The 21,447-nt window shown below is 51.8% G+C and overlaps 1 protein-coding gene across 2 annotated transcripts in view; it reads left to right on the top strand.

Annotated features, from left to right (window-relative positions):
- Positions 1–19,308, top strand: part of LOC144935503 (protein NYNRIN-like) — a 63,950-nt gene extending 44,642 nt beyond the window's left edge. The window contains exons 2-3 of one of the 2 annotated variants that reach the window (XM_078862346.1): positions 17,615–18,041; positions 18,856–19,308. In XM_078862346.1, the coding sequence (XP_078718472.1) occupies positions 17,615–18,041; positions 18,856–19,007 (579 nt within the window). In that variant the 3' untranslated portion in view covers positions 19,008–19,308. Of the gene's footprint in view, positions 1–17,614 lie in introns of both variants that reach the window. The other variant, XM_078862260.1, reaches the window with a different exon arrangement.
- Positions 19,309–21,447: the final 2,139 nt, after the last annotated feature.

The raw sequence follows: 21,447 nt of genomic DNA, 5'->3' as shown, positions 1-21,447 counted from the left end.
GCCTAAACATGATTGGATCTGGAGGCACTAAATGTAGTTTTGTTTAAAGGAGAACTGACAGGGTCTCATTATTAGTGTAACTACGAAATAAAGAAATAAATATCACTCTATTTATCTAGGAAAACATCACTGAGCCTCAAGACTGTTTTACTAGGAAACCTGTATTGGGGTGTTTGACCAATGCCATGAATGAGTGTTTGGCATGACGATGGCATTTGTCACGTATGTAGGGGGTAGATAATGGCTACAGGAAGGGATGAATTCCTCATGGAATACTTTCCAGTCCTCTCCTACTTCCAAACCACTGGACTCCCCCTTCCAAGAAAGCAGGTGGGTGGGAGACACGGACGTGGAAATATTTTCCGGAGCTCGGTTCCGGACAGCTCTGACCAATATTAAGCTCTGTCTACAGGGAGGTGAATAACCTGCGCATGACCGAGAGTTTAGAGGTGCACGCCCTCACTGCCCACCACTCCCCACCCTGTCTCATCCACACCCATGCCACCCCCACCTTGGCGAAACTCGCCACACAAACCCATCGGGATCGCTCACCTCCGCCGCGCACCACTCTCTCCCAACAACTTCAGCGCAGCTGTTTAAGCGGGAAGGTAATAAAATGTTGCAGCAGTTCCCCAGATGGCGTACATATACGTAATATATCGCGGTAGACTGTAACATTACGACGCTCGTAATGGCAGCCTCTTTTTGCGCGCGAGTGCACGTGCCGCACGGTCGTAGATATTAAATGGGGGTTGGATCTTTGCTTCGTGTTCTCATTATCCAACCCAACCCTCCTACCCCAGTTTTCTCCCAATAATTTCGAACCATCTTTCAGGCCCTGCTTTTAGAGGCTAAACAAAATTAATAATAATAATAATTCCACTACCATCCTCTTTAACCGAGACTGCCTCATACCTGATAATGCACGTTTATGAACTACTCTATATACATTTGTGGAAACGTTTTCGGAATGACAATTTTCAAACAGCTTAGCTATATTAAACAGAAAAAATATAAGCCAAGGTAAGACAGATTTGCTGACGCAGACAGTGGTAATGCAAACACTAGTAATGTAAAACAGCCAAACGCTGAAAAGGCAAAATTCGTAGCACTGGGGAGAAGGGGCAAGCAGTTTGAGGGTGAAGAACAGTTACCCACAAACACCAAGAATCTAACCTATAACCCTAACCAACTGGCTAACCAGGCACTCGTTCTAACCCCAACCTACCGACCGCACGTACTCACCCTGCCTCTAGCCGCGTCAGTCCCCATTAAAAACGGAAGCTCCGTCGACGACGTGAGAGGGTGAGCTGGGGAACCTCTCTTTTAATGCAGGGTTTCCCAACCGAAAGTCCTCACTTCTCCGCCCACCCCCACGTAACCCTGTCAGCCATTTAGCGAGATGTCTACGCATGTATTTTATTTTATTATTTCCTAATTTGCATAGAATCTCATGACATTTTCCTGTAAATAAGCGTCGGACTGATCGCTGCATCGCCATAATTTTGTGCTCGTGAAATATTGACAAATTGGGCAAAATCCGTGAACACGGGCCAGCTTATTTACAACAGCTGACGTTGGAAAATAATTGCATCTGAAACATATTCAAGAAGAATAGAGGTGCAATGAAGAGAAACAATCTTAGCAGCTGATCCCATGCAATAATGAAGACCAAGATCGTATGAAGCAGTTCATGCTGTTCAGGGACAACAGCAAAATGCAAGTATATGTCTTTAAAATGTCACCGTCTGACAGGTGAATGTGGACAATTCAAATTTCAGGTGGACTTTTGAAATTTTCAGGCCACTCCCTGCATTTTCAAGGAGTCGCCTCTCAGTCTGCCTGAGAATTTCAAAAGCCCACCTGAAATTTGAATTGTCCTTCAGCTGCCCTAGGTTGCACAAGTGTATGTGTGAGTCAATGCACTTGATATATTGCTTCGGCGTCCATACAACTATATTCAGCCTTAGAGTAGTATACTTTTTAACCAAGACGTACGTTAAAGTAATCAATTATTTTGTTCGAACTAATTATCATGTGTGTATTAATCACTACGAATCTATACGCGGTTGGAAAGTTCAATCAACCGCACGGGTTCACCTTTATTTATCAATTGGACGTGTGCTCCTGTGACCATAGCAATATCCATTTAAGCAGCAGTATTGACCGCTTTGGATTAACTGATCAAACTGGTTACATATACTCAAGTGTGTTATCAATCTGCTATCATTAATTATTTAAATATTGGATGTAAAAATGAGATATGTAGATATGGGATGACAATCAAACATGTTTAAAAATGATATGCAGATAAAGACATAGATCGCCATATAACCATGCAGACTGCTGGGGCATTTACTTTTAGGAAGCGCCTATTAAAGATGGTATGGCACACGAGTAAATGGTGTGCCGAACATCACACCTTACCACTTTTGTCTCCCCAGTGCAGATTTTCAAACTGCACACCAAATGAAGCATTTACTGTAGTTAAATCCCACATATAGCTATACATATGGGAAAACATATTTAACAGCAAAGTATATCAGGCACCTCATTATGTTTGACGGTGTGAAGATGACATCACCAAACTTGTGCACATTTCTGCATCTTGGGATGTGTCTTACTATGCGAAGCGTCTTATAATCCGGAACACAATATGGTTCGGTATGCAGTCAAAATATGAAAACGTACGCCATGCGCTACGTTTAGTTGCACCTGTCTTGTAGAATTCACATCAGCGTGTGTTAATCTCTGTGCCAGCGAGTCGAGAAAATTTGGCGACTGTCAAAAGCAGGATGCACCCAAAGCACAGCTGCTCACACCGTCTACAATACAGCGCCCTAACACTGTGACACCGCGCAGATGTACGAAACCTGCTCTTAAGAGCAGCCGCCGCCGTCAAGGACAGCAGCAGCGCTCTCTTTCAGTTAGACTCATAATATTTTTTTTGTTGGGCATTGTATGCGTGGTCTCTCCAAACAACTGATACGGAGGTTGGGGGGGTTAGCATTCCTGCAACGTGAGAGCGGCCGTACGGTGCAGTGGTTTGCCGGTAGCGCAACGAGACAAGTTAATTTGCGTAACCAGTTGAAGAGGACGCGAGTAGACCAGGGTAGTCTCATTTGCAAGAGGGTCCTGGATCACCAACATTACTGAAGCAAAATAAATAAAATAAGCGGAGGACAATGGCCAGGCTACAGCTTCAAAATATCCGTTTAAATCAGCTGGCAGGATCTCCCTTAGAGCCCTGTCCACTTTTACAAAACCAAGCCCACTACACCACTAGCGCTGCCCTTTACCCACATTATGAGTCGAGTGTGAAGCCGGAACATCTTAGACCTGGGACAGAATGCAGATTTTAGCAAATACTTTGTGGCATTACACCGGAACATCTATATTTAAACCACCGGGACAATCCGGGCCACACCAGGGAGGTTCTGTATAGCTTCATCCCACCTCAATCAATATAATTATTCAATGTGCACAGTTGATTGATGTGGGAGTTGCACTTGACGACTGGGACTGCGAGCTTGATGAGGTCACGATGGCTGGAGTATAAAAATTGAATTTTGGCTGCGGATGTTTGATTTTACGGCCTTAAGTGACCCTTGCTCGGAAGGGCTATATAGTAAACATATTTATCAGCACATCAAAATCCAAAGTCATTACCACCACTCCCATTCTGCTCCCTATGCCACCGAACTCCGCACGTACTCAAATCTTAAAAGCATCTCTCCTCCGGGCCATCCGAGTCGGCAATCGCTTCCTCGCATCTGCTGCGCGAGGGCTGCGAGCGATCCAGAGCACACATCAACGTGCACCTGGCGTGTGCAGCGCGTCTCTGTCTATTGTTAATATTCAGGAATTGTCCTGGGGTCAGCAAAGACCCCAGCTGATGCAGCAAATTGGAGGAAGCGCACTTAACCGCGCTCATGGCACCGCAAGTCAGGAGTCGTGAGAGCTAGAGCAGAATGTGATAGACACAGGTAGAACATGTCACCTCCCACTCCATCCTTCCTCTCCCCCGCCCCGAGTTGTATATTGCAACGGTCAAGTAAAAACCCACCACCACTGATGTTAGACTTGGACTAGGAGGCTGGCAGGTTCGAATCCACCACTCCGCCTGGCACTGTGTTATGGGTCTATATATCCGGATTATAAAATACTCTAAAACACGTCTGCCCGGTGGTTACAAAGATAAATCATTCTGGCCAGACACATATACACACCTATGGGATTATAAGACGCGTCACCAACATTTGCTTTAAAATACAGGGCAACAAGTCCACCCTGTAATCCGGAGACTGCGGTATCATATGTAAGCTGTGAAATATACCCACAAAACGGAGCACACGGAGCGGGACGCGCGCGAAAGGATGATGCCGGTAAATGTGTGCTGCGCAGCTGAGTCCTACAGCCTTGAGGCTACACAGTTGATATTCACAGCGATGTAGAACGAGCCATTGCGATTCGATTTCGTTGCGCAACAAAAAAATCTACGTGTGGAAACTGCTAAACTATTAGCAGGCAAATTACTCAATGTTCATTTCACAGTCGTTTAGATTTAACTTGCATTTTTTTCTCATATAATTTTTCCAAGAAAGTCACACTGAGCCATATGACTTTTTTCAGGAGGGTCCTGGATTTGGTTTTGATTTCGCGATAACACCACCGTATAGAATGAATGTCAACAGGCTCCCCATACATACCGCTAAACAATACAGCATGAACAAATGCTTACATTTATTCTACAATCAATCAAACTCTACAATCAACGAAACTATTTATTATATGGCTAAACAGACAAGGAGCCTTCTTACAAACATAAAAATAACATGAAATATTTTTTTAGTCCATTAACCTATGGCCCTTCCGTACCAATGTTCCCCAACAGCATTTAAATAGGACAACCCCGAGATCGGTTTTGATGTGATGGGTCTCATCAGCATGGTGTGGTCGTTTAGTGAAAAGCTACCTGCGCAAAACAACATTGTACAAAACTCAATATAAGCGTCGTGGTCATACATTGTGGGTAATCAGTAAGGATCATGGTGGAGCATTGGCGCAGAGGTTGGCGCGCTTTACTTATGAACCTAGCTGACCGTCTCGCGACTGGAGTTCAATTCCCGGCCACACCTGTCATCAGTGGCGAGTAAGATCAGAACTGGTCCGGTCCTGATCGCCCCCGCCCATTTCCTTCACCAAGTCATAATGACCAGTGGCGAAATATAGTCAAAGAATCCCCATGTGTATTAACAGAGGGCTGCAAATAGTATTTATCAGAGTGGCTCCGATACAAATGCCCCACGAGATCGGTGCTCGCTCCATGCGCCAGCGTGGGTGCTTCGTCGGCAACGAAGATGGACGATACAGGGAGACAATGCTTACATGGCAGGCATTTTATACCCACCCAATTAATGAATCCAGCTTCGTGACCTCATCTTGCACTTCCCTCAGCCTCTCCTGCCCCCAGAGCCTGTTCGCTATTGGGTACGCGTCCGTCAAGTTCAGCTGCGCTTGTCCATGCAATTACTATCGACACGAGGTGTTGGGGTGGGAAGAGTGGGTTGGTGGGGGTGGTGGGGAAATTTGGAGGTGGGGGAAAGGGAGGTGAATAAGGGGTTTGGAGAACAAATGGGGAGGTGTGAGACAAACGGCTAAGCACACGGACAGAGGGAAAAACAGACGGATGGGCAGACAGAAATACCGACCAGACGGGTGAAAACAGAAAGACACACAGGACAGACTGACGGACGAGCACACACACACAAAGCACGCAGATAAACGACGCAGATGTGAGGAATACAGAAGAAACCGCATCTGGCGGAAAGGTGAAGGTCGGGGCACAAGGTACGAAGGTGCGGAGGATTGGAAATGAGAGGCGGAGGTGGAGAGCGCCTGGTCATGGGACACCCATCACGGGCTCTGCTACCGAAAACTAATTGCGCAGGAGGGTCGAGCCGCAGCACGGCCTAACGGATGCATTTATCACCTTAATGTGATGTAATCAAAGCCGTCAGTGCTGAGTAATGCCGTCCTGCTAATGGCACTTTAATTCTCAGGGAAACAGCAAAATGGGATTAATACTCGCACCGTGTGGACAGGTGGCGGCGCGAGGCCCCGGCCTAGCTGGACGGGGAGCGGGGAGGTGGGAGGCCCGGGGTTCGTGGGAGGAGCGGTGGTGGCCACCGACTCGTGATTGATTATGGGTCCCCTTTCATGAGATTTGCAGTGGGGTATTCCCCAATTCTCCACGCCTGGTGTGGCCAACAAGGCCAACCACAAGTCAGAATCAATGTACGACCAGTGATGAATGTGTACGCGAGGATCACGATGATTCTTTAAAAATGATTATTTTAGTTCACGTGTTAAAATTATTCTTTTAGTTTATGAGTTTAATTTAATCCAGTTTAGTCCCGGAAGTCCCGGTGCATGTATACCACAGATGTGTGTGTGTGTGTATGCGTGTATGTGGGGAGAGGTAGTGCAACGGTTAGCGCCCTGCCCTACGAACCCGGTGACTCGAGTTCAATTCCCGCTCACGGCCAACACCGGTGACGATTAATTGAATCAGTCCTGGGCCTCCCCGAGGTCGACTCAGCCCCAAATGAGTACCTGGTGCGATGTTTAAACATCGCCATCGGGGAGACAAAGGCGGCCGAGCGTGGTGTTGGCCACCCACCCCCTCATGTGCCGTACCAGCCTGCATAGGTGCTCGCTAACAGCACTTGCCTAAACAGTCTGTTAAGACTTTATGGGGGACATTTGTCTTATATACAAGAGTGGCGAAATGTTTGGGAGCGTGCTGAAATAATGTGGAAACAAGCACATGATTATTCTTGCCTTGAAGCCTCGTCTTTATAAACAAAATACAGAAATGCATAATGTTTCTTCTTAAAAAATGTTATGCTCATTATTTACCCACGAGAGCCTAAGGAAAATATATTTTTTAAGAGGGTCCTGAATTGGGGATGTTTGGCCCCGCAGCCGATGCGATAGCCACATTCCCACCAATTTCACAATCGATGGCCACATTCCCGCCAATTTCACAATCGATGGCCGCATTCCCGCCAGACTGAGCAAGGTGATGTGGCATGGCTTAGTGCGCTCTGCGCGGAGAGCAACGATTTATCAACAGAACAGAGGCTTGAATTGCGTGCGCTTCTGGAGGAGTTTGACGATGTTTTCAGTAAAACTAAATTTGATATTGGCTGCACACTCCTGTTACACCACCATATTGATACGGGAGACTCCATCCCTATTCAGCAAAATCTGTACAGATTAAGCCCAAAAGAGAAGGACCATGTGCGCTGTGCAGTTGACGAGATGTTGGCCGCCGATATTATTTCCCGTCCAACAGCCCGTGGGGGGCCCCCATTGTGCTCGTCAAAAAGCTGGATGGGAGTCTACACTTTTGTGTCGATTTTCGGAAGCTGAACAAAGTTTCTGTACCAGATGCATACCCGCTCCCGCGGATGGATGACTCGTTAGACGCTTTGTCGGGGGCAAAGTTTTTCTCCACCCTTGATTTACTATCGGGTTTTGGCAGTTGCCTCTCGACGACAGCTCCAAACCTATGACCGCGTTCCGCACATCATAAGGCCTTTTCGAATTCAACCGGCTTCCGATGGGTCTTAACTCGGCCCCGGCTACTTTCCGAAGATTGATGGAATTGGTGTTGGCGAGACTTCTTTGGAACGCATGTCTGATTTACCTGGACAACATCAATGTTTTCAGCCGTACGTTCAAAGAACACCTAGGAAGGTTGCGGGCGGTTTTTCTCAAAATGCGGGTCGCAAAATTAAAATTTAAACCTCAGAAATGCCACCTATTGCAAAGATCTGTCCGGTACCTCGGTCACATTGTCAGAGAATCTGGAATCTCGACAGATCTTGACAAAACTGCGTGCGTGCGCACATGGCCAACCCCCACATCGGTGGGTGAGGTACGGAGTTTAGTTGGATTCGCGTCGTACTATAGATGTTTTGTCCCCGGATTCACTACAATCGCCAAGAGACTCCATGTCCTCACGTCCAAGGGACAGAAATTTCGGTGGGGGGAGGAGGAGGAGGCTGCGTTTGCTGTGTTGCATGACAGCCTGACCAACGCGCCTCCCATTCAGTACCCCGATTTTTCTCTTCCCTTCATCCTCGACACAGACGCCAGTAACACCGGCATAGGCGCTGTATTATCGCAGGTTGTGGACGGCATCGAGCGGGTGGTTGCTTACAGCAGTAGGGTGCTGTCTCCTGCAGAGCAGCGCTACTGTGTTACACGCGGATAATTTCTGGCCATACTATTTTTCATCCAGCAGTACCATCCATACCTTTATGGACGGAAATTCACTGTGCACTAGGACCACGCGGCCTTGCAGTACGCATTGCATGTCGAACAGCCATCGGGTCAACTCTCCCGCTGACTGGAAGTCCTAATGCTGACGCCCTGTCACGATTGCCACCCAGTGACAGGTGTGCATGCATTTCAGGCGCGGGGCAATGCAAGCCTACCGATACAGTACCGCCATGGACTGTCATCGCTGCGGCTGATACTGCGCACACAGACGCTGAGTGGGAGCGACTCCAGGTGGAGGACGACTCGCTAATTAAGATTAGACGCCGTATTAACAACTCTGAGGCAGATGAGAACCGACGAGTCAGGTCTTCGGTGATAATTTCAGGTGACCTGTTGGTGAAATGGGACGCTGAGTTGCAACATTAAAACATAGTGGTTCAAACCGTCTTGCTGGGGTAAACTGACATGGGCGACGCATGAACGCGTAATGCATCTCGGTGTCCAAAAGACCTTGTCTACGCTCCGCCAGCATTTCTTTTGGCCGGGCATGGTGGGAGACGTACAAAATATCTTGAGGGGATGCACGGAATGTGCTCGCCAGAAACCACCGCCCAAAACGGCTTGTCCCCCCTTTAAATCAATCAGCGTGTCCCGTGTCAACGAGCTCGTGGCACTCGACATGCTCGGTCTGTTTCCCACCACCCCGCGGGGTAATAAATATTTATTAGTGGGTGTCGAGTCCCTTTCGCGGTGGCCGATGGCCTGGCCAGTGCCGGATTAGTCGGCTGCCACCATTATTGATGCTTTCCTCCACGGGTACATTTTGGATAAAGGAATCCCAGAACGTCTCTTCACGGACCAGGGCAAAATTTTATCTTCTAAATTACTCAAGGAAGTGTGCGGCCTGTTCGGCAACAAAAAGGTCCGCACCTCACCCTATCACCCTATCACCCACAGACTGTGTCATCAGGTTACTGAGGATCAGTTTGACTGGGACCTGCACATTCCTGGTGTTCTCGCAGCGTACAGATTGGCCCCGCACTCATCCACCGGCTTCTCGCCATTTTTCCTTATGTATGGGAGGGAATATGATCCACCCATCCAAGTTCAATTGAACTGGGGAAAAGCAAACTGGCTGACCCCATACGCCTTACCCTCAAGCATTTATCAGAGGCTATAGAAGCTTCTCAGGTAGGCCGCGAATGAACGGCTGGTTGCTCTCCGGAAATCAGGGACTAAATGGGAGCCGGGTGATAAAGCTTTTCTCCACTGCCCCCAAGTTCTGGTGGGTACATCCCCGAAAATCTACAAGCCCTGGGAGGGTCCCGTCACAATCATTGAGGTAGCAAGCCCGCAGAGTGTACGCATTCAGATCGGTCTCAGGCGCTGGTTCGTGCATGCGTCGTGATTGAAACCTTTTTATCCGCCCAACAGTGTCGCTTCATCTCCACTAACCAAGGGCTGTGTGTCAGGCGTACCCGGCGAGCCAGGCCAAGGACTAGGGGACGTTGTCCCTCAGGGGTCTACTGACTCTCTGCCCACAGGATCCTAGCGCTTAAGGACCACGGAGCTATCGGCTTCACCCGCAAGGAGCGGACTTCCTCCGACGTCTTCTCATTCTCCTCCTCCGGAAAGGAAAACCCTGTCAGGACCACTTCCACCGGTCCCTGGAGGGCCAGCGACAAGGACCCGCTCTAAAACGAGCCGCTTAAAGTGAGTTTCATGTCACTCGAGTCCTAATGCCGCTGGCTTACGTTCGATTACTCTCATGTTGTTTTTGAGGCTGGTTACAGCCAGGGTCAGCTGTGTTTTGTAAAGGGGGGGTAGTGAAGTGATGGTATATCCGCCACTAGGGGGATAGAGCACTGATCAGGGTGAAGGAAAGGCAGCGCTGAACAGGGTGAAGAAAAGGCAGCGCTAAACAGGGTGAAGGAAAGGCGCGGAGATGATCGAGGGTCGAGTGTAATGACGGTTTATCCGCCACTAGGGGGATAGAGCACCCAACAGGATAAAAATTAACCCGTAAAAACAAAGTTTTTCACTATAAATCCTTTATATGCGTTGCCGCTAGAGTCCTCTCTTCCTCTGGCTTGAGATGGCTGCCACCTATGGGTCAGATGATTGCCTGCCACCATTAAGCAATTGGTAATTAAATATAATGCTTTTTTTCCTAAAAAGTGTAAAATTTAGGAAAAATATTTTCACGAAAATAAATTGTCACGCACAACGAGTCTGTGTGCAAAATGTCAGCTCGATTGGATTACGGGAAGTGGGTTAAAAAACGACCAAAAGATGTGCACGGTCGTAAGCGCGCAAGCAAGCAAGCAAGTGAACTTAATATAAAGGATTTTAAAAGGGGAGCGCAGAGATGATCGAGGGTCGATCGAGTGAGTAACGTTCGGTGGGTCGAGTTATGTCGTCGGGTCGTGGAGCTGCAATAGCCTCGTGTATACGGGGTTACGTAGTGAGAAGGACGTCTACACCAATTATACAACCAGCTCCGAAAAGGTCCTGATTAAAGGAAGTGTTAATAAACGGATTGCCTCCAACCACGTAGTGTGTGTCTTCATTAAGAGCACTACACATATAAAGGGCTTGCCCACAAATTAACCACAATACCTGGTTGATCTTTGTCAAGGAGCGCAAACCATCACATGAACTGCAGTCATCCTCGCAGAGGATTTTGTCTAGACATCGGACAAAGATGGTCACTGCATCGCACGATATCAGATGCACTTCTGTGACCGTCTGTAATGCTCTTTTTTCTAATGTTAGGAAGTCACTGGAGCTATCCACTTTCAAATATAAATAGAAAACTAATTTCTTTAGAACTGCTTTTTGTGTTTAGCTTGTTGTCCTTCCCCTGCAGCTCTGATTAGCACGGTTGGCTACGTCCAGCGCAAAATAAGTTCAGCATACATACATAGATAAACATATAAAAGGTAATACAGTTTAAAAGGATGTTTTTAATAATTATTATTGTTTCAACTTGCAACGCACCACACAGTATTCGCTCACTCTGCAAGAGAGAAACGACGCATATGTACAAGGGAGAACCACAGTCCAGAGGGAAAGGCAGCCACATGGTGAGCAGTTGCCAAATTCTCCCCCAAGATTTGCAATCCTCTATATATTGCGGTGTTATCGTCAAATAAAGTGTGTTTACACAATATCTCAATATTAAACATCAGCTGTAAAAAAGTTAATCATAATAATGACAGTAAGAAACTTTCATCTGCAAGATACTTTACAAGAATGACTAGTGGAGGACATTGGCACAAAACTAAGATCAAACCCAAAACATAACTGCCCAAAATAAAACTACACAAACTGCCAAGACACAAACCACCAACTCGATAAAGTGCGCAAGCATGAAAACACACGAGGTCTATAAACACCACTCAATATATTTACGTACGTGTGTGTGTCCTCCCTGGAATATTATTTGCCGTACTATTTCTTAAAGGTTCCCAGGTTTGATATGGTCCACGGAAAAAAAGGGCCTTCTCGGTGACTGTTCCCTCGTTTTAGAATTCAATGGCATTAGATTTGGGTAGTCAATCATTGGCGGCTATGAGAAATATAATTTACCAAAGCAAACACGATCAGTAACTGGGAACTTGAAGTGTGATCCGTAGAGACTCGGGCTCGCGCTTCTCTGCGAATTATTTATTACAACTACTGTACATCTATGAAGGAACTTGAGTTTCAGGAGTGAACGGAGGTTTTTTTCCCCACTTTCTTTATTTTTGTTCGTAAAACGATGTTAACAATGTTGTCATGATTTCTTGCTTACGTTTTCAACAGTTCTCTATTCTTTTTCGATTTAAAGCTTTCGTGACTGCAGGGATTCATCTTCTTGGTTCTTTCGGTAAAGTCACGTAGAAGGGAAATAATAAAATAATAAAAATAAAACATAATAAAATAATTCTCACGACGTTTCGGCCACAACGCAAGCAGCCGTCCTCAGATGAGGATACTTGCCATCTGTATCGCTACATATGTAACCGTCATTGTAACTAAGATCTGTACTGTATAATATCTGTCCTGTCGCAGGACGCCCATGAAATAGAGCCTAGCAGCTCACTGAACCCTTCCTGCTGAAATAAATAATATCTCAACTAGATTAGAAGCTTTCGTGACCGCAGGAATTACTCTTTGGTTCTTTCGGTCAAGTCACTTGGAAAATAAAACCAAATAATAATAGAATACGATGTTTCGATTGCAACACAAGCACATAAGAATGAATGATAAAACACAGACACGGAAACAACATCGGAAGACACACCTGCAGAGAGAGACACACAAAGACACACCGAGCGAGACACACACCAACACAAACAGGACAACGAATCAGAAGGATTCCTCCCCCCTCCTCTGTTTGTCTTGGTGTGTGTCTCGCTCGGTGTGTCTTTGTGTGTGTCTCTCTCTGCATGTGTGTCTGCCTATGTTGTTTCCGTGTCTGTGTTTTATCATTCATTCTTACCTGATGATAGTTGCTTGTGTTGTGATGCCGCCACCACGAAGCCGTTCAGCAGGTGCCCCATCTGCGGCCTCGCCACCACCAAGCGACCGAGCCGACCCCACGTCCCCCTCACCTCACCTCACATGAACACACCCACACGCACCCCCCCCCATAGAGCGGGAAGGGGAGGACACCTGATCGACCGGTTTTTATCTGAGAAACCCTTATCGGGATTAACTCTCACGGTTTCCGGCGATCAGGGAATTGGATGACCTCCCCCGACTCTACGTTTCACCGCGGCGCTGCGACCGGCCTTAATATGGTGTGGCCGCGGCGAAGGGCATTCGGCCACCACGGTTGAAACGCATCCCCCACACCCCCCCCCCCCCATGCGTCGACGAGGCCAGCAGGGGAAGGACGGGACAGCATGAGTAGCAGGGGCTCTTGCGCATAGTCGCGGAAGGTTGGGATAGTTGCGCTTGAGCGCGCAGGCACAATTGTTGGGGAGGGTAAATGATTGAGCTGAAGGTATGAATAGATCGGGAGAGGGGAGGCGCGCGGGGAGCCCGTGCACAGATTCCCACGGCGAGCCTTTGTGACGGACGCCGCCGCATGAACTGCACTAATGGGGGGGCCTGCGTGAGAAAGGGATTGATTGGAATTTGCGCCGCGCAGGTTGAGCATTAATTAGTATATCAAAAGCGCCCGGAACCGCCGTGCGCGTGCCAGAGGGTCGCGAGCCTATTGTTCAGAGCCGCATCCCTTTGAGGTAGGGAGGATAAATAGGGAGCGCAAAGGGGAAATCTCTCTCTTCTCTCCAGCGCCAGGCGACAGGACGCTCTCCAGTCCAGCGACCCGAACGTCCGTGAGACGCATCGAGGCACGCTGCGAGTACGGGATCAACGAACCGCCGTGGGCATCTAACAGGGAGTAAGAAGGTGAAGTAGGGTATCGTAAGCCGATAAATAGGGAATAGGTCCAGGGGAAGTAGGATAGGCCAGCCTCGTCAACTCATACTGACATAACATTAAATTACCAGATAGCAGATAATAAATCATCAATAGCGATGCGTGGTCTCGCCTGATCTTGTCGTGCAGCGTGAGCGCGTGGGTGAGCGTGTGTACGCAGTGGTTCTGTAGTGCTGCGGCTCGCCTCGGGGGGAGCGCGGCGCAGAGCGGTGCGAGAGTGGGTGTCGCGTGTGTTCACTCCGTGTGTGATACAGGTGTACGATCATAACGCGAGTAGTCAGTGTGGAGCGGTGTGTGTGTGTGTGCATACGTTCGCTCCGTGTGGGTCGCAGGTACGCGATTAGGGAAAGGGAGGTATCGTGGTAGCGTAAGGGGGGACATAATATTACGCGGTATCCAACCATGCCTACTACGCGGACCCGCGGTGGAGTGGAATCCTCGGGCGACGGCTCCCACACCATGGGTGAGGAACCTAGCAGCGGGGGGGCGATTGATGATGTTAGCCCGGCCGTTAGCATTATCGAGGGAGGGATCTCGGGGGCTAGCGACCCCCACATATTGGTGTCAGAAACGGGACGATCCCCCGCACCCCCAAGGGAAAGAGGCCCCCCAACCCAGGTTAAAATCAAATGCACATTCACGGGCAAAGGAATTCCATCATGGAAATCGTTTGCCCGCAGCATCAGGGGGGCTAAAAAGGTTAATGGGTGGTCGGATGAGGAGGCGTTGCAGCAGTTAGAACTACATTTAGATGGACAGGCAGCCGACTTTGTGGAAGCTTTGCCCGCAAGCACACAAACTCAGTGGGAAAATTTAATGTGCGAACTCGAACGGCGCTTCGGCGCCTATGACGAGGAGGATGCGCAGGCGGCCTTAGAAGCACGCCACCGCCAGCCCGGCGAGGATCTGCGAGATTACGCCGAGGACGTACGCATGTTGACCCAGCTCGCGTACCCGGAGCACGAGGCGAAAGTAATTGAGAGCCTCGCCGCCGGGAAGGTCCAGCGATATTTGGCACGCACCCCGTGGTGGCAGCCAAATATAGACGGTGCACGCCTCTCCTTTAACACACTTGTCGAGCGCGCGCGTAAATGCGAGAAGCTCTCTGGTGAGCGCGCAGCCTCGAGGGAGGGGACGAGAGTGCGCCGTAGCGAGCCTACTCTCGGACGAGGAGGAGGAGCTCGCCATCGCAGGAAGGGGACGGGCAAGGGAGCCCCAGAGACCCAGCGAGAAAACCCCGGGGTGGGTAGCTGGGTTACAGGCCGGTATGGGAGATATGATAAACCAAGTAGGTGAGAGGGTAACCCAGGTACGCGAGGAAGCAAATAAAAATATGAAGACCCTCCAGTCTGAGATGGGTGAACTACGCTCGACAGTAGGGGGACTAGCCGGGAGGGTGTCCCAATTAGAGTCCGATTTGGGACAACTGCGAACTGGGGGAGGGGGAGGGAGAGGGAGCGGACAGGGGACCCGCTACGGAGCCGTCCCCCCTCCCCGGGCATGTTATATGTGCGATCGCCGAGGGCATCTAGTGAGGGACTGTCCTGAAATCACCCGAGCTAGACAGACGCGGGGGTTAAACTCCAACGCCCCCTAGAGAGCGGACCAACTAGGGGTGCAATCGACGCGGTCCTGATACAAATAGACGATAATGAGAATAATGGCGAGCGAGTGATCTCCACACAGGTTCCAGAAACAACGCCCACGGAAACGGTGACTCCTGGCGACTGGCTGCGGGAGCTGGTGGCGGGGATCACGGGGGCCACGTCGCTGGTGGAGGGGGAGGTAAATGGAGTGCGTACCCGAATCCTGCTGGACACGGGGGCGGTGGCCTCGCTCGTGAGCGCAGCGCACTGCAGCGCGATCGGGGTCGACGTGCGTCACCTGCAGGCACCGGACCGCGCGCTGCACACGGCGAGCGGAGCCGGAATGGGGTTGCTGGGGAGAGCCACCCTAGAGGTCCGCATAGGCAGCCAGGTGTGCACCCAGGAGTTCTACGTGTTGAGTGCGTTGTGTCACGAGTGTATCGCAGGTACCGACCTCTTAGAACGGCTGGGACTCAACGTGCAACCCCGCCAGCGATGCGCCACCATGGAGAGCAACGGCGAGCGGATACCGTTCCTGGGACGAGAACCAACGCGCCCCCGCTTCGCACCTGTGGCCGCTATCCTGGCGACGGCAGTCACCATCGGGCCGCTCACCGAGATGCTGGTGCCGGTGGCAACATCCCCCACCGACCCCGCGCTCCGACCATCAAGAGAGGTAATGTTAACTCCTCACCCGGAGTTGGCAAAACGGTATGGGGTCGTGGGATCCGCCACGTTGGTAAACGTGGATGGGGACCGATTGTTTATGCGGATGTTTAACCCCCACAGTACCCCAGCGATACTGCGACGGCGCACCCCAATAGCCACCGTACACCCCCTGCACGCACGCCACTCTAACGACTCGGTGTTCGCACTCTGGGCTGAGGACCCCGGTCGTCCTGAGGGTGACCAGGACCTGGCCTGGCGAGTCGGACCGACTCCCCGAGCCGAGGTCATTCTCCTGCTCGACGCGTTACATGTACCATGGGCGGATTTACCTAAGGGAGAGGCCGATCGGCTGCGCGAGTTACTGCGGGAGTATGCCGATGTATTCAGTGAACACGACTCGGACGTGGGTCGGACCGATCTTGTTAAGCACCAAATTGACACCGGTGCAGCCCGACCCATCAAACTCCCTGTGTACCGAGTGGGCGCACCCGAACGCGCCCAAATCAAAGAGGCAGTTGGGGACATGCTTCGCGATAACATAATTCAGCCCTCGGCGAGCCCCTGGTCAGCCCCAGTGGTACTAGTAACGAAAAAGGATGGGTCAACCCGGTTCTGCGTCGATTACCGTAAACTAAATGCAGTCACGATCTGCGATGCCTTCCCCATACCCCGCATCGACGACACCTTCGACAGCCTCGCCGGAGCACGATATTTTTCCACCCTCGATCTCGCGTCCGGGTACTGGCAGGTGGAGATGGCGGAGCAGGATCGGCCGAAAACCGCATTCACCACCCCGATGGGGCTATTCGAGTTTCGAGTACTCCCGTTCGGACTCACCAATGCGCCCGCGACGTTCCAGCGGCTGATGGAGTTAGTGATGCGGGGCTTGCAATGGGAACAGTGCCTGATTTACTTGGACGATGTGATAGTGTTCAGTAGATCTTTGTCTGAGCATTGGTCCAGGCTTCGAGAGGTGTTCCAGCGACTGCGAGCGGCTCATCTCAAGCTCAAGCCACGTAAGTGTTACATCGCACAACGCGAGGTGGGGTACCTCGGGCATCGCGTCAGCGAGGCAGGCGTGCACACCGATCCGGAGAAGGTACGTGCTGTAGTGGAGTGGCCACGGCCAAGGAATCTGACGGAGATCAGATCATTTTTGGGGCTCGCCACCTATTATCGTCGATTTGTAAAGGGATTCAGCGAGATTGCATGCCCTCTCACCCAACTCACCTCCCCTAAGCACCCCTATCAGTGGACGGGGGGCCTGCCAGACGGCCTTCACCACTCTCAAAGATCACCTCACCCACGCCCCCACCCTCGCTTTCCCCGATTTTACCACCGATTTTATTTTGGACACCGATGCCTGCAGCAGCGGGCTGGGCGCGGTGTTGTCACAGGAACAGGATGGGACGGAACGAGTCATCGCGTACGCCAGCCGGACCTTGAGTGGGGCCGAGCTGAACTATTGCGTGACCCGCCAAGAGTTGTACGCCGTGATTTTCGCATGTAAACAGTTCCGGCCGTATTTGTACGGCCGGAGATGTCGCGTACGCACGGACCATTATGCTCTTCAGTTCCTTCTTACATTCAAGGAGCCGCGGGGGCAGATGGCCCGTTGGTTGGCGCAGTTGCAGGAGTACAACCTGCAAATCGAGTATCGGGCTGGCCGGACGCATGCAAACGCGGACGCCTTGTCGAGGCGGCCCACGGTGTACGCCGAGACAAGGGCGGAGGAGGCCTGCCCGTGTTTCACGGGGGGACGCTGCCGGCAGGCAACGGACCCCCGAGAGGCCGCGGCCACTGACCCCCCCCCAGCGAGAGAGAGTGCAGTGTGCGCCACAGAGACCCTCACAGGTGGCACCGAGGATCCCGTCGACCGCCCGGCAAGCGCGGGACCCGCGGCTCGGGACCCGATCGGACGGATCCAGGAGGACGTCGGCTGCGCCTTCCCGGGTCTGAACGACGAGCAGCTGAGACAGACCCAGCAGCGAGATCCGGATCTGGCGGCAGTGGAGGCGGCACTGCGGGAGGAAAAGAGCACCCTACCAGGACCCTGGAGCGGTTTGTATGCCCGGTTGTGTGTGCAGAACGGAGTGGTACGTGAGTTAACCGAGGCCGGCCAGCCGGGGTGCATCTGTGTTCCTGCCCAGGTGCGACCCCAGCTGCTACGGCTGGTGCATGACCACCCACTCGGGGGCCACGATGGGGAACGACGCACTCGAGAGACCCTGCGTCGCCAGTATCTCTGGCTCAAATTGGCACAAGACGTGGCGGCCTGGGTACAGGGCTGCCGCGCCTGTCAGCAGTGCGGGCCGAAACCGGCACGATACCAGGTACCCCTAAGGCCGTTCCGCGTCAGCCGCACGAATCAGCTGGTCGGGATCGATCTACAGGGGCCATTCCCACGATCCCATCGAGGCAACCGGTATATTCTAGTCGCAGTAGAGTATTTCACCCGCTACCCCGTGGCAGTGGCCATCCCTGATAAAACGGCCTTGGTGGTGGCCCGGGCATTCGTGGAACATTACGTACTCAAGCACGGGATCCCAGAACGAGTCCTCACCGACCAGGGTAGCGAGTTCGAGGCCGAGCTGTTCCAGCACTGTGCCGAGAATTCGGAATCCAGAAGGACCGAACCACAGCGTACCACCCCCAAGCGAACGGTATGGTAAAGCGCATGAATCAGACCCTAGCGGGGAAACTCAAACGTATGGCGGCCGCAAATCAACGGGATTGGGACGAACACCTCCCCTACGCCCTTTTCGCCTACACCACCACCGTACACACGTCGACGGGACAAACCCCGTTTTTAATGATGTTCGGCCGCGAGTCTCGTTTACCCGCAGATCTGCTATTCGGCGTCCCTTCCCCCCAGCCGGAGGAGGGAAGCCGCCCCGTGGAACACCTGTTGGAGACCCTGCGAGAAGCCCGAGGCCGAGCATACCCGCAAGGGGAAGCCGCGCATCGGCAGCAGGAACAGGGCACCCGACCCCGCATGGAACCCCCCTTATTCCTGACAGGCGCTAAGGTGTGGCAACACACCCCTCGCGTCGGGGCCGGGCAGGTGGGGAAACTGACGACCTACTGGCGGGGACCCTGGTGCGACAGATCTCCCCCTGGACGGTACTAATTTATGGCGGGGAGAGGGATCGAGAGACGGTGGTCCACGTCCGCCGCTTAAAACCGTGGAAAGCGGCCCCGGCGAGAGAGAACCCCGTCACCCGAAGGCCCCGAAATCCCGGAGTACCCGCACCCCTCGTGTTGGGGGGCCTCGCACCCTACATGGGCCTCGCCGAGCCCCCGAGACGCCCCGATCCAGTCAGAAGACGACGCGGACGACGGCCCCTAAACCCTTCCGCTGCTGAATTTGTGCCCCAGCCCACAGGTGCCGGAGGACGGGGAGAGCCGCTGGAGTGGAGGAGGAGGCCGCAGCAGGAGCTACAGAGGACGGAGCCACCCGCCCCGAGACCAGCCACCAGGTCCGGACGGATCCCCCGGACCCCACAACTTTTCCTCGTGGGCGCGGCTCAAGCAAGGTGCTCCAGTCAACCCGGGACGGGGACTGGCACCTCGGGGGGCTATGTGATGCCGCCACCACGAAGCCGTTCAGCAGGTGCCCCATCTGCGGCCTCGCCACCACCAAGCGACCGAGCCGACCCCACGTCCCCCTCACCTCACCTCACATGAACACACCCACACGCACCCCCCCCCCCATAGAGCGGGAAGGGGAGGACACCTGATCGACCGGTTTTTATCCGAGAAACCCTTATCGGGATTAACTCTCACGGTTTCCGGCGATCAGAGAATTGGATGACCTCCCCCGACTCTACGTTGCACCGCGGCGCTGCGACCGGCCTTAATATGGTGTGGCCGCGGCGAAGGGCATTCGGCCACCACGGTTGAAACGCATCCCCCACACACACCCCCCCCCCCCCCCCATGCGTCGACGAGGCCAGCAGGGGAAGGACGGGACAGCATGAGTAGCAGGGGATCTTGCGCATAGTCGCGGAAGGTTGGGATAGTTGCGCTTGAGCGCGCAGGTACAATTGTTGGGGAGGGTAAATGATTGAGCTGAAGGTATGAATAGATCGGGAGAGGGGAGGCGCGCGGGGAGCCCGTGCACAGATTCCCACGGCGAGCCTTTGTGACGGACGCCGCCGCATGAACTGCAATAATGGGGGGGCCTGCGTGAGAAAGGGATTGATTGGAATTTGCGCCGCGTAGGTTGAGCATTAATTATTATATCAAAAGCGCCCGGAACCGCCGTGCGCGTGCCAGAGGGTCGCGAGCCTATTGTTCAGAGCCGCATCCCTTTGAGGTAGGGAGGATAAATAGGGAGCGCAAAGGGGAAATCTCTCTCTTCTCTCCAGCGCCAGGCGACAGGACGCTCTCCAGTCCAGCGACCCGAACGTCCGTGAGACGCATCGAGGCACGCTGCGAGTACGGGATCAACGAACCGCCGTGGGCATCTAACAGGGAGTAAGAAGGTGAAGTAGGGTATCGTAAGCCGATAAATAGGGAATAGGTCCAGGGGAAGTAGGATAGGCCAGCCTCGTCGACTCATACTGACATCACATTAAATTACCAGGTAGCAGATAATAAATCATCAATAGCGAAGCGTGGTCTCGCCTGATCTTGTCGTGCAGCGTGAGCGCGTGGGTGAGCGTGTGTACGCAGTGGTTCTGTAGTGCTGCGGCTCGCCTCGGGTGGAGCGCGGCGCAGAGCGGTGCGAGAGTGGGTGTCGCGTGTGTTCACTCCGTGTGTGATACAGGTGTACGATCATAACGCGAGTAGTCAGTGTGGAGCGGTGTGTGTGTGTGTGCATACGTTTGCTCCGTGTGGGTCGCAGGTACGCGATTAGGGAAAGGGAGGTATCGTGGTAGCGTAAGGGGGGACATAATATTACGCGGTATCCAACCATGCCTACTACGCGGACCCGCGGTGGAGGGGAATCCTCGGGCGACGGCTCCCACACCATGGGTGAGGAACCTAGCAGCGGTGTGGCGATTGATGATGTTAGCCCGGCCGTTAGCATTATCGAGGGAGGGATCTCGGGGGCTAGCGACCCCCACAGTGTTGTAATCGAAACATCGTATTCTATTATTATTTTATTTTCTACTTGACTTTACCGAAATAACCAAAGAGTAAATAATATGTACTTACCTATAATCTATTTAACTATCTTAACCATCTGTGCTTTTTATCGATTTTGGTTCTTATTCTCTACACAACTCTTTTCCATTTCTACTTTCATCCCACCGTCTGTTCTTCATTTATAATGTCATGTGACAGTGAAGTGCCCGGTATTGCAGAGCCGTGTAAAACTTAATTATTGTTCCAGTAAACATGCAAGTCCATTGCATGCATAATATATTTGTTTGTGCGAAAATGAAACTACAGTATACGTATTTGTTTGTTATTTTCTGGACTGAATAATCTTATACTATCCACAGGTATAATTACAAAA

Source organism: Lampetra fluviatilis, chromosome 1 (genome assembly GCF_964198595.1).
Source record: "Lampetra fluviatilis chromosome 1, kcLamFluv1.1, whole genome shotgun sequence".
Classification (NCBI taxonomy): domain Eukaryota; kingdom Metazoa; phylum Chordata; class Hyperoartia; order Petromyzontiformes; family Petromyzontidae; genus Lampetra; species Lampetra fluviatilis.
Note: the sequence above shows the minus strand (reverse complement) of the source record. Positions and strands in the feature narration are given on the sequence as shown.